Here is an 11,196-nt window from a genome sequence, read left to right as displayed (position 1 = left end):
TGCGCCCCGCACCCTGCCTGTCCTTCCCCTCTCCTTGCGCTTTCCTGCTGTTCCGGGTCATCCTCCTGAGCCCCCCTGACCTTTGGGATTACAACCTGACCTCTGATTCGGGGGCCGGGGAGCTGGGCAAAGGGCTCCCGAGGCTCGGGGCGTCTGGAGTCAGGGAGGGACGAGGAGTAACAGGTTTGTGAATCTCAAGATTGGGTCATTTTAGTCAGACTGCCATGTGGGTGTGGCCACATCCATCCTGTGCAGGTAAAGTCCTGGGCAACCTGCAGTTGAACTTGCTGAGCAAGTCCAAGGTGTACGAGGACCCCGCTCTGAGCGCCATCTTCCTGCACAACAACTACAACTACATCCTCAAGGCCCTGGAGAAGTAAGCGAGCGCAGGTGCCGGTCTGCGGCCCTCACCTGGTCCGGCGCCCGCCCTCCCGGGGCTGGCTGTACCCTCCCGTGTCCAGTTGGGGAGGGCAGCGTTTCCTCTCCAAAGTCCCAGGACCCAGGGAGGCGTGTGTGCAGCTGCCTTCTTAGAGCTCTTGAAAGTGGGGCGGGAGGGGCAGGGCCTGCTGGTGCTGCTGTGGGGCTGCAGGCCGTGGGAGCCAACTGCATCCTTCTCTGCTCCCTCCCCTACCCTACTGCAGGTCCGAGCTGATCCAGCTGGTGGCTGTGACCCAGAAGACTGCCGAGCGCTCCTACCGGGAGCATATCGAGCAGCAGATCCAGACCTACCAGCGCAGGTGAGAGAGGCTGGCCCTCTCCCCCACCCCCACCCCGATTCCCACCACGCACTCTTCCTTCTCAGAGTCCCAGGACGCTGGGCCCAGATGGAGTGAGGTCAGTAATGGGGAACTGTCACCCGTGGACCCAGTCATGTGTTTAATCACATTCGTGGGGTGGAGATAGAAGCTCCCCTCTCGTACCTCTGCTAGCTCTCACCCGGCCCCCTGTGCCAGCGTCTTCAGAGGGTAGTCTGCCTGCCGAGGGCGAAGCTAAGAATGGTAGAAGGGCTGACTGCCAAAGGCGTGGGTAATATTTGGCCCAAGCAAAGAGCAAGGTTGCAAGAGCCCTTGAACTTGGCTGAGCCTCGCTCTGCAGTGCTCCCTCTTCTTCTCCTGGGTCGGTGTCCCTCTGTCCCTGGCCCCTCCTTTTCTTCTCATCTGCTTCTCCGTCTTAGTTTGCCATGGTACTGACGTGAAGCATAGTTGATAGTGTGTGTTCAATTTATTGAGTGCTTTGTTATTTGTTCTTAATTTTTGAAGCAGGCAGTTCAATCATGTTCCCAAGGAAAATTCTCAGTTACGTTTTGCTTAGTTGTGACCCAGATCAATTCCTGCCCTCCCTCCCCACCCACCCTGAGTAGATCAAGAGATTTAAGAAACAAAACAAACCAGCCCCAGGAAGCAGCAGCTGCCTGAGGCCGTCCCTCCCATGCTTCTCTCCCTCTGGGCAGTTGGTTAAAGGTGACTGACTACATCGCTGAGAAGAATCTACCTATGTTCCAACCGGGAGTCAAGGTGGGCTGAGGACCTGGGCTGGGAAGGGCTGTCTGGCAGATGTGATACTTTTCGTTCCGTCTCGGGGAAGATGGACAGGAGTCCCGCCGGAATGGGAGAGTGGAGGATGCGTGTGGCCATCGGGGAGGGCTGGGCCGGGGTGTTTGGGGAGGGGTAGGGGCCGTCAATTATGCTCTGAGGAAAGCTCTCTCGGCCCCCCAGCTCCGGGACAAGGAGCGGCAGATGATCAAGGAGCGGTTTAAGGTGAGTGGGGTTTAAGGGGTGTGGGGATCGCACCCCGTCCACCGCTCGCTGCTGCGGTCGTAGCAGCAGAGACCTAACTACTTGGGTGTGTTTGGGTGGCTTCTCTTTCCACCCTTTTGGTGGCCAGGGCTTCAATGACGGCCTCGAAGAATTGTGCAAGATCCAGAAGGCCTGGGCTATTCCCGACACAGAGCAGAGGGACAAGATTCGCCAGGCTCAGAAACACATGGTCAAGGAGACCTACGGGGCCTTCCTGCACAGGTGAGCCCCATGCGCCTCACTCCCCCCACAAGACCTCTGTGCTCTTCGAGAAAATGCAGAGGGGGTGGTAGGTCTGGGTGGCAGATCCAGTGCCCTGGGCTTTGGTGTGGGGCCGTGGCACCCCGGCGGGAGGGCTTTAGGCTGAGGTGGAGCAGGGGCGGGCTGGGCTTCCCTCCGACCTCAGTGCCTGGTCAGGTACAGCAGCGTGCCCTTCACCAAGAACCCTGAGAAGTACATCAAATACCGCGTGGAGCAGGTGGGAGACATGATAGACCGCCTCTTCGACACGTCCGCCTAAGCCTGCCACTGTCCCTGCCCGGTTGCACCAGACCGGCCATGTCATTGGACACATAAACCAGTGTTCACTTGCCTCTGGGCTGGGTGAGTTTGCCGTCCTTTGGCACAGGGACATTTCTTCCCTGCCCGTGCTAGGAGCCCTGTCCCTGGGTCCTTGAGTCCTGGCTTCTGCTTCTTCCCACAGCCCCCACTCCACACCAGACCAGCACACTCCTGGGCACTGGGCTTTCTGCACACCTTGAGTTTTATGTCCCTGACTGCACCTGCAGGGGACATGTGATGGCTTCAAGACAGGGAAGGCCAGAGAAGGAAGACACAGGCCTGAGCTCACAGCTGCCTCGTGTGCACAGGAGCAGGAGGGCACAACCACTCCTCCACCAGCCCAGTTCAGAGCTGGGGGTGGAGCCCCCCACTTCAGCCCAAACGCACAGGGGGGCTCAAAGGAGCAGGCTGACCACAGCCAGAGGCCTGGGGCGAAAGCAATCAGGATGGATCTGCTCTCGCATTTAGTGCAGAGGGCGCATTCCCCATCACCCGCATCCTGAGGGCTGGGGGTGTTCTGTCCCCAGCTGGCCGGAGCAGGAGTGCTCTCTCTCCATGCCCTCAGGGGCTCAGCACACCTCAAGAATGCAGAGCCGTTCTGATCACCCTCTGCAGCCTGACTCTTGGGCCCCGCCTCCTGGTCCCCAGTGCCTGCTGGCCCAGGGCCAAGCAGCAGTGGTTGCATAGGAGCAATTCAGCGGTGGGTGCGGGCTGGGAGACTGGTGGCCACTGCTGAGAAGTTCAGGAGTGGAGTGAGGGTCGGGGTGTGAGGTGGGGCCCCACCTCCATCGGACAAGAGTGAACAGCTGAGCTCAATGAAAATGAAGGCAGACCCTTGGGTGCACTTGAGCTTGGGTGATGGGTTTATTTCACACTGCTTACATGCTAACAGAAGGGAGAGCTCAGGGTGGCCTAGGGTCCTCCAGGCTTCAGGAAGAGAGTCAGCGTCCCTCGCTGTCTCTCCAGAGACCCCGTCATGGCCCTCCCCCAGGTCCTGCACTGTTACAGCCTGGGCTGCCCACCATGGGGCGCGTCCTTGCCAGGGGCTGGGTCAGACTTGCACGTCGTCCACATCCAGAATCCAGCGAAGACAAACTGGCTACACACCACCCCCGCCACATACACCAGGAAGAAGGTGTGGTCGGCAGCCTCAGCCCAGCTCCTCCATGGCCCCTGTACTCCTCTGGGGGCCTCTGTGGGGGAGAGGCAGGAAAAGGAGCAGCACTTCAAGGCTCACCCAGAACAGAAGGGTGAACCCCAGGGCCTGTCAGCTGTATGGCCCCCTTCCTGAGACCTACAACTAGTGAACGTTTGGGTCTGGCCCACTGTAGGCCACCTCCAGTTGAAGAAAGACTCTGCTAGAGAGGCTCCAATGGCACAGGGTCACCTCAGGGGGTCCAAAGTCATCCAGGCCTTTAAGGAGGCTGACCTTGCTCCCTGCTCCAGACCTGCTTCTTCCAAGGGCTGATGTGGGAACAGTGGGGCACAGAATACAAGGAGCCTCTAATAGCCAGGCCACTTCCAACGCCAGCCCCAGGCGTGCATCCTGCCAGCTCTGCCCCGTCAGACCTGCTCCCGGCCTCATTCCTCACCCACCCCCAGGAAAGGCCCTGGCCCCTACCCACCTTCAGGATTAGGCCCTGGGTTCCCAGGGTCTTGCCGCTCCCCTCTCGGAGCTGGGCCGGGGCTGCTCTTGGCCCTGAGGTGGCCACAGGCCAGGAGCCCCGCCAACAGCACGGTCTCCATGGTGCTGATGAACAGCAGCAGCAGCAGGATGGTGAAGTAGTAAACTGGGGAGGGGGCGGGAGCGTAGGTCAGGGGCCAGCCTGTGCCTCCGGCGCCCGGGTCGCTGAGCAGAGGTGGGGAGAGAGAAGGCCAGCCAGGCAGAGGGCCCCTGCCCCGGGTGGGTGAGGGCAGAGGGCTTACTGAGCAGTGGGTTGCAGGAGGAGGAGCTGGGCAGGCCGTCCACCAGGGAAGAGTGGAAGACGAGGTAGCCCAGCAGCAGAGTCACTTTGTAGGTGGTGCGCTCTGTGGCCCGAAGGGGCAGGAGCCCCCCACACACATCAGCCAACAGCAGCGCCTCCCCGGGTACCAGCAGAGCTATGATGGCCTTTAGTGCCGTATTCTGTAGGCGCAGCTGGAAGGAAGAAAGTTGGGGCTTTCTGGGGGGGTGTGCAGAGGGTGGGCAGGGCAATGCTCCATCAGCCCTCTGTCGGCCTCTTCCCGACTCACCGTCACCCGGAAGCAGGGTACCAGCTGCTGGGGCAGGGCTTGGACTTTCAAATCCCGAACCACATATTCCCGCTTGACACTCACAATCTCATTCACCACATGCGCCTGGAACTCCAGCTCCATCGCTAGGAGTAGGGATGAGAACGGTGATCTAGGAAAGAGATACCCCTGCCCCCACATCCCTCTCGGGAATAGGGGCAGGGACAAGCTGGTGCCCGGGACGGAGACTTCTGATGGCTGCTGGGGGCAGGCTTGGAGATGAAACTGAACCATACAGGGCTTCCCAAACCTGAATCTGCACCCCTAAGTTTTCTCCAGTTAAAGGAAGGGCCTTATCAGATTCATAGACAGATTTTTATGTAAAAATAAATACACTTCGCACACTTCGTGGAGCGGAAGTGGTCCCAGACTCATCCACCAGTGTGTCATCTCACACCCAAAATACTAGAATTCATGCCCTGTAGTATTTCCCGGAGGCAGGGGTTATAAGGGAAGGATGGGACTTCTCTGCCAAGTTGGACAGCGTCACCTGAGGGGTCTGTGGGATATTGACTGGGTGGCGGCACCTTCAGGATGTTTACACGGATGAGGCCACGAGCTGAGCTTACACCAGTGGCCCAGCCGCTGTGGTTTGGCCCTGGCTGTTGAGGGCAATCGCCTTGGGGTAGCTGAGGGACAGAAGACTGAAAGGGGGTGGGCTACAGGGAGGACAGGGGAGATCTAGTGAGAGGTGCTCCGGGATCCATTCAGCTCCCCTAAGCCTGGGGGCTAGACTGGGGTGGACACAGGCTCACCACCCCCATGTCAGACGTGGACCCGAGGCTTCCCCTCTCCTCCCCCTCCCCCCAGCCCCTGTCCTGTCAGCACCAGCGTTGCTGAGAGCGTAGAAGCTGAGGGTGCAGTCACTCTGGTCCCTGGGGAAGTGGAGGAGCTCAAAGTCACAGTTGGTCTCTGTGGTGAGGGCCAGGTGGAGTTCGACGTGGCCATCTTGATCCACTTGGGCCCGTAGGCTCTGGTCTTGCCAGTCCACCCAGAGCCTGCAGGAAAGGCACCGCAGCTGGAGGCCTAGCCCCTTCTCTGAAGGGGGTGCAGGGGGAGAGTCAGGCACATGCCCAGCTGCCATCCCCTGACCTCAGGGTTCCAAAAGAGAGGCGTGCCAGTTGCCTGGCAGGGTGCCCAACAGAGAGATGTTCGCTCAGAGGGCCTCCAGGTTCCAGATGGGGAAGACAGGGATATGCGCAGTGGTTCCTGGGACTGGCACTCTCGCCTCACTTACGCCTCCTGGATAGTGAGTCCCGGCGTCCACAGTGAGTTCCAGGGCCGCATGACCATGCGCCGTGGGTATACACTCCCGTTCCAGGCCAGGCGAGTGTCCAGCCAGGACTGGGGACACAAGGATGCCACTAAGGTGCTGGCTCTCCACAAATTTGTGCCTCTTGGCTTGGCAGGTTGATGAAGGCCAGTACTTCTGAGCTGGACTCAAAGGGTTCTCCTGTCCCAACCCCACCCTTTTATACTCCCCCCCACACACACACACACACACTGGGCGCTCACCAGCCGAAGCAGCAGCATGGAGGACATTGTGTACCGCAGGATGTCCTGCAAGAGGGGGCAGCGTGTCACGAAAGAAGGTGGGAGACCTTAGCATGCCAGGGGCTGAATCCTGCCCCACACCCAGCTCAGCGCTTGGGCCCCACCTGCTCCACGGCCTGAGGACACTTACCACGTTGAACACATTCGACACGACCACCTGCACATCCACGAGCAGGGGCGAGCTCCCGTTTTTGGGAATCTGGATGATTTCCTGAACCTCCAGGGGTGAGTTGGCATCAAAGAAGGATGGCCAGGCTGAAGGATGGAGGGCGAGGTCACCTGGAGGCCCCGAGGCCCAAATCTCAAAGCTCACTACCTACCAGTGCCTTCCACTTACCAAGCACTGGCCTGTGGAAGTGACGACGGCCCTGGACGGAGGACTGCGTGGTGCCTAGTCCGAGCAAGGCGACATGGAGCAGCAGCCGCAGGGCCATCATTGGCGGCTCCACGGAGGGGCCGGGCAGAGCAGCGGCACCGGAGCTCCAGCCTCTAAGTCACTTCTCTGGGGTACTGGGCAGTTTGTCGAGGCAGCTGCTCTGTACCATGATCCTGGAGCCTTGGACTTGGCACCCCACGCCCACCCTGGGTTCCGCAAACACCCGAAGACAAAGCCCGGGACCCAGCCCTGCACCTGCCTAGGCTTTCCTGTCTCGCTCCACTTCCACCACCTGGAACCCGTTGCCACATTCTAGGCCCAATTTGGGCAGATGCCGCAGGCCTACTTTGCTTTCCAGAACGAGCCTGGCTAAGTACCCAAACCCTTGCCGAAATGCCTTGCGCTCAACGATAGGAAATGGGCACACCCTTAAGAGTTTTCCTGCCTCTTCTTAAGCCCTGAACCAATTTCATATAAAAAGCTTTGGCTTGAGGACTCCAGGAGGGGGGCAAACCCGGAGACAGATAGAGGCTAGCTCATGAGCAAAGCCGGGAGGCATCCCTGTTCCCGCATCAGATTCTCAGCCTGCCCCAGTCCAACGCTGCCTTAGAACCGCTGCTGTGCGCCCTGGAGCAGGACCGGTGGGGTTGGAGCGAGACTTTCTGGCCAGGAGAAACTGAGTTCTGATCCTGGATAGCTGCAGCTGAAGCAAGGAAAGAAAACCTCAAGGCTGAAAGTCTGTAGGCACCGATAGGGCTGCGGAGAATCCGAAGGGGCCCAAGGAGCTGGGAGCAGGCTAGGACCCGCCACACACTACTGCAGGAGCGCTGTGAGGAATATAGTATCCGCATCTGTCATCGACCGATTTTACGGAATGCGCTTAAACACCCTGCCTGCCTTTGTCGTATGCATCCGCAGCTGCTGGTTTGCCAAACTATATACACCTGGCGCCTCCGGACGGCCACGTGCAAAGAGCCTTCGGGAGTCCGGCGCTCCCCAGCCTCATTTAAGAGTTCCTATGCGGATTTTAACTCGGCTGTCTTCCGCCCTCTTTCCCTGTAGCTCGGCAAAGCACCCTGCACCCAAGCCTCTGTGAAGTCCCAGAGGCTTCTTGCCACGGAGCCTCACGACTGTAAGATTCACAGAGACACAGGGCATCACTGCACGTGAAATAGTTTCCGCATTTTATTAACAGGCGAAACTCCATCTACGATCCCCAGACATGTGACTCCAATCTTTTAACACCCTAAGCGAGGCTCAGGTCACATTAACTGCCAGGATGCCGTTGGGGGCGTTTTGGTCCAGCCATGGCAGGCCTGGGACCCGGCGCGAGGCCGAGCCGCTAGGAGGCGCTGGCGCAGGGGCGGAGAGCGCGGCCACCTCGCTCACATGCGTCAGGTCTGTGGACTCGCGCTGCAGCGCGCTGCCGCCGCGGGTGCCCGGCGCTGCGACGCACACGCGGCCCGAGGCTCTGCGCGGGTCGTGGCGCAGCAGGCCCTCACAGACCCTGCGGAAGCCCTTGCGGAAATGCTTAGACACCAGCGCGTAGACAATGGGGTTGACGCACGAGTTGGCGTAGGAGACCAGGTGCGACAGGATGCGCAGCGCGTAGGTGGCGCGCGTAAGTGGGAAGTGGCCAAACCACACGCAGAGGATAAGCGCGTGGTGAGGCATCCAACAGAGGCAAAACAGCGCGGCCACGATGATTATCATGCGCGTCACTTTGCGCTTGGCGCCCCGGGAGCCGGAGGCCACGGGATCGACAGCGCGCCAGAGGTAGCGCAGAGTGCGCGCGTAGGTCAGACCCAGCACCAGCACGGGCAGCAGGTAGCTGAAGACAAAGGTGCAGAGGTCCATGGCGCGGCGGCGAGGCGCGCTCCACGCCGGGTGGCACACGGTCAGGTTGGCCAACTGCGACTGGCGGTAGTAACTCAGGTAGGGCCCGGAGAGGAGCAGCGACAACCCCCAGATGAGCCCGATGGCCGCCAGGGCGTTACGACGCGTGCGCAGCTCGCGGGAGTGCAGCGGGTAGCGGATAGCCAGATACCTGCGGGTCAGGCCAGGAGGGGAGACGTCAGCTGAAAGGGCGGATTCGCGGGAGCAGGGCGGGACCCCTGCACCTCAAGTACCACACCCACTCTCCAGGAAGGTCCGTAGCGCACGGCCGCACCGCACAAGTCTGGAGCGCGACCCACGTTATCCCGGACACTCAGCAGCGTGTAGATGTGCGGAGGGACCTAGCAGCCAGAAAGGCAGGCGTATAGGCCATTCATCTGCTCTTCCCGCGACTAAGACCACAGTCATACTCCATCCTGGAGGGCACCCCGAAGATCGTACAGGCATTGGGGCCCGGAGAGGTAGGACTCAGGCGCCTTGAAGCTCTAGCAGACAGCCTGGAGACACGTCAGGCAAAGTAACGCGAGGGGATTTCTCAGGGAAGCTGACGCTCTGTGGGTCCCACCGGTGCTGTCGGAACCTACACCTCCGTGCTCAATGGAACTGAGGGGTGTATGGGGAATGTGGCCTCTCCTCGCTGCTTGTCCAGGGGAGGTGGGGAGGACGTTGGGGCGGAGGAGCCAGAGAGACACCATAGTCAGACCCAGATTTCCTTCCCAGGAATCATCCAGGTGTCCTCCTAAGCTCCAGCTGGGGGGTGGTGAAGCTCAGGCGCCCTCCTCTCCCTGCCCTTGAATGGGGCCTGGAGGTGGGGCGCAGAGGGGGTGGGGCCGAGCTAGGGACCCAAATTCTGCTGTCCGGACCAAAGTCGAAAGCACCGAGCAAACCGTGGTTTCGAGTCTAGCGAGGTGGAGGCGCCTGTGTTTGACGCCAGGAGACAGAACGCTGACTTCACGCACACGATTACTGCATAGGTGACTCTGCTCAAGTCACTTACAAACTCAATCTCGTCTATAAATTGGGCATAGTAATTCCTCCCATCCCAACCCCACAGGGACGTTGAGCGCAAGCCAGAACAAGCATGGGAAACGCTTTGAACCTGGAAACGCTGCTCTTCCGCATCCGCGGCTCTGGAGAGCTGAGGTCTCCAACCTGCAGCCCCAAGGATGCACCTAACGGAGGGACACCGCGGTCCCCCATTCTTATTCTTTCTCCCGTTTGTCTTTCACTCCCTTTCCGGTCCCTTTGCTGTCTTAGTGGCTTTTTGTACTCTCTGCAAGTCCCTCCTTGATCCTCGAGCCCTGCCCCCGCCTGGGTACCGGACCTGTGGGTCGCCAGGGCGCTTGCTTACCTGTCCAGGGAGACGGCGGCCAGCGTGAAGCTGCTGGCGTGCATGGTGAGGAAGATGAGGAAGTGCACAGCCTTGCAGAGCAGCGAGCCGAACACCCAGTCGTCCAGGGTGTAGATCGTGGCCTGGAAGGGTACGCAGCACAAGATGAAGCACAGGTCGGCAACACCCAAGTTGAGAATGAACAGGTTGGTGGTGCTAACCGCCTGGCCGCCACGCAGCAGCACGGCCAGTACCAGTGCGTTGCCCACGGTGCCCACGAGGAAGATGAGCGCGAACAGCATGGGCACGATGACCGCCTCCGGCTGCCGGCTGTCCCCGCCGCCCGCCTCGCTCGCGTCCTCGGCCCCAGGGCCACCCGAGCTATTCATGGTGCCGCCGAACCAGAGGCTATCCGGGCTCCTACAGCCTCCTGGGTCTTGCCGAGCGCGCGGCTCCCACGACTCGGCCGCTGCAGCGCCCAGTGCAACTCCGCGGAGCTGCGGGCAGAGTGAGCCTCGTCGCGGCTGGAGCTGGAGACCGCGATGCGCTGGATCGCAGGGAGGAGCGAGCAGCTGGAGGGGTGGGATGGTCCCCCAAGGCGGCTGGCCACGCGGAGGGAAGTGCTGTTCAGCAGCCCCAGAGCGTCCCAGCTGAGGCACGGGCAGTCCACTCCGGGGACGCGGGGCCCTCTGGAGAGGTCCAGCCCCCGGGTTTGGGCTGTGCGGGGATGAGCGGCGCACTGACTGACCTCCCCGGCAGTCGCCAGAGTGGCGAAGGACCGACCGCCCGGACCTGCGTCTGCGCGGCGCTGCCGGGACCCCGCGTTCTTCCGCGCTTCCCTGCAGCCTGGCGGGCTCGCCGAACCTCCCCGGGGGAGTCTAGGAATATTTCCGGGAGGATCCGTGGGGGTGGGGGTGGGGGAGGTGACGAGGGGCGGAGGTGGATTGGATGGCCGGCCGCAGTATTCCAGAACTGGCTAGTGGGACGGCCCCAGCGTGTACGCCACCCCGCTTCCCATTTCTAATTCCCAGGAGCACGGAGCCTCACAGGAACCCCAGAGAGCCCCGGTGGGGAGGATGGAAGGTTTCTGAGGGACCTTGGTTAGCTTCATCTCATTCCCTTCTCACCCATTGAACATTTTTCCCTCCAATTCAATCCAATAAATACTGAGCATCTCCTGTGTGTCAGGCGCTGTCCTGGGCCGCTAGGCCTGAATTTCTTCAGCTGTAATTTGGGATAAATAACATCTCTGAGGGCCCTGGTGAGACTGGAATGAGAAGTGTCTGAGAGGTGTGACTCTGAATGATTTAAATTCTCCTTACCCTGGTCAGATATCCAAAAAGGGAAAACTAAGGAAATACAAAATAGCAGAGTCCAAAGCGCTAATTGCATTTCCCTAGATGGCCAGGAGG

General features: G+C 60.4%; 3 protein-coding genes across 3 annotated transcripts in view; 1 reads left to right on the top strand and 2 right to left on the bottom strand.

Moving 5' to 3' along the window:
• EXOC7 (exocyst complex component 7) overlaps window positions 1–2,394 on the top strand; it is a 15,128-nt gene extending 12,734 nt beyond the window's left edge. Inside the window, exons 12-17 of the mRNA XM_023531620.1 lie at window positions 200–376; window positions 642–737; window positions 1,451–1,514; window positions 1,716–1,757; window positions 1,885–2,018; window positions 2,214–2,394. Coding sequence (XP_023387388.1) covers window positions 200–376; window positions 642–737; window positions 1,451–1,514; window positions 1,716–1,757; window positions 1,885–2,018; window positions 2,214–2,316 — 616 coding nt within the window. The 3' untranslated portion in view covers window positions 2,317–2,394. The remainder of the gene's footprint in view (window positions 1–199; window positions 377–641; window positions 738–1,450; window positions 1,515–1,715; window positions 1,758–1,884; window positions 2,019–2,213) is intronic.
• A 945-nt stretch (window positions 2,395–3,339) lies between these two features.
• On the bottom strand, window positions 3,340–7,641 carry ZACN (zinc activated ion channel). Its single transcript, XM_011361982.2, has 9 exons — window positions 6,520–7,641; window positions 6,313–6,437; window positions 6,144–6,188; window positions 5,866–5,972; window positions 5,457–5,626; window positions 4,590–4,714; window positions 4,284–4,494; window positions 3,983–4,147; window positions 3,340–3,550 (listed from the first exon to the last, which is right to left on the bottom strand). The coding sequence occupies exons 1-9, from the start codon at window positions 6,617–6,619 to the stop codon at window positions 3,360–3,362; spliced, it is 1,239 nt and encodes a 412-aa protein (XP_011360284.1). The 5' UTR covers window positions 6,620–7,641; the 3' UTR covers window positions 3,340–3,359.
• Window positions 7,642–7,719: 78 nt separating this feature from the next.
• GALR2 (galanin receptor 2) lies at window positions 7,720–11,196 on the bottom strand. Its single transcript, XM_011361981.1, has 2 exons — window positions 9,806–11,196; window positions 7,720–8,605 (listed from the first exon to the last, which is right to left on the bottom strand). The coding sequence occupies exons 1-2, from the start codon at window positions 10,171–10,173 to the stop codon at window positions 7,816–7,818; spliced, it is 1,158 nt and encodes a 385-aa protein (XP_011360283.1). The 5' UTR covers window positions 10,174–11,196; the 3' UTR covers window positions 7,720–7,815.

This window comes from Pteropus vampyrus, unplaced genomic scaffold, assembly GCF_000151845.1.
Source record: "Pteropus vampyrus isolate Shadow unplaced genomic scaffold, Pvam_2.0 Scaffold72, whole genome shotgun sequence".
Classification (NCBI taxonomy): Eukaryota; Metazoa; Chordata; class Mammalia; order Chiroptera; family Pteropodidae; genus Pteropus; species Pteropus vampyrus.
Note: the sequence above shows the minus strand (reverse complement) of the source record. Positions and strands in the feature narration are given on the sequence as shown.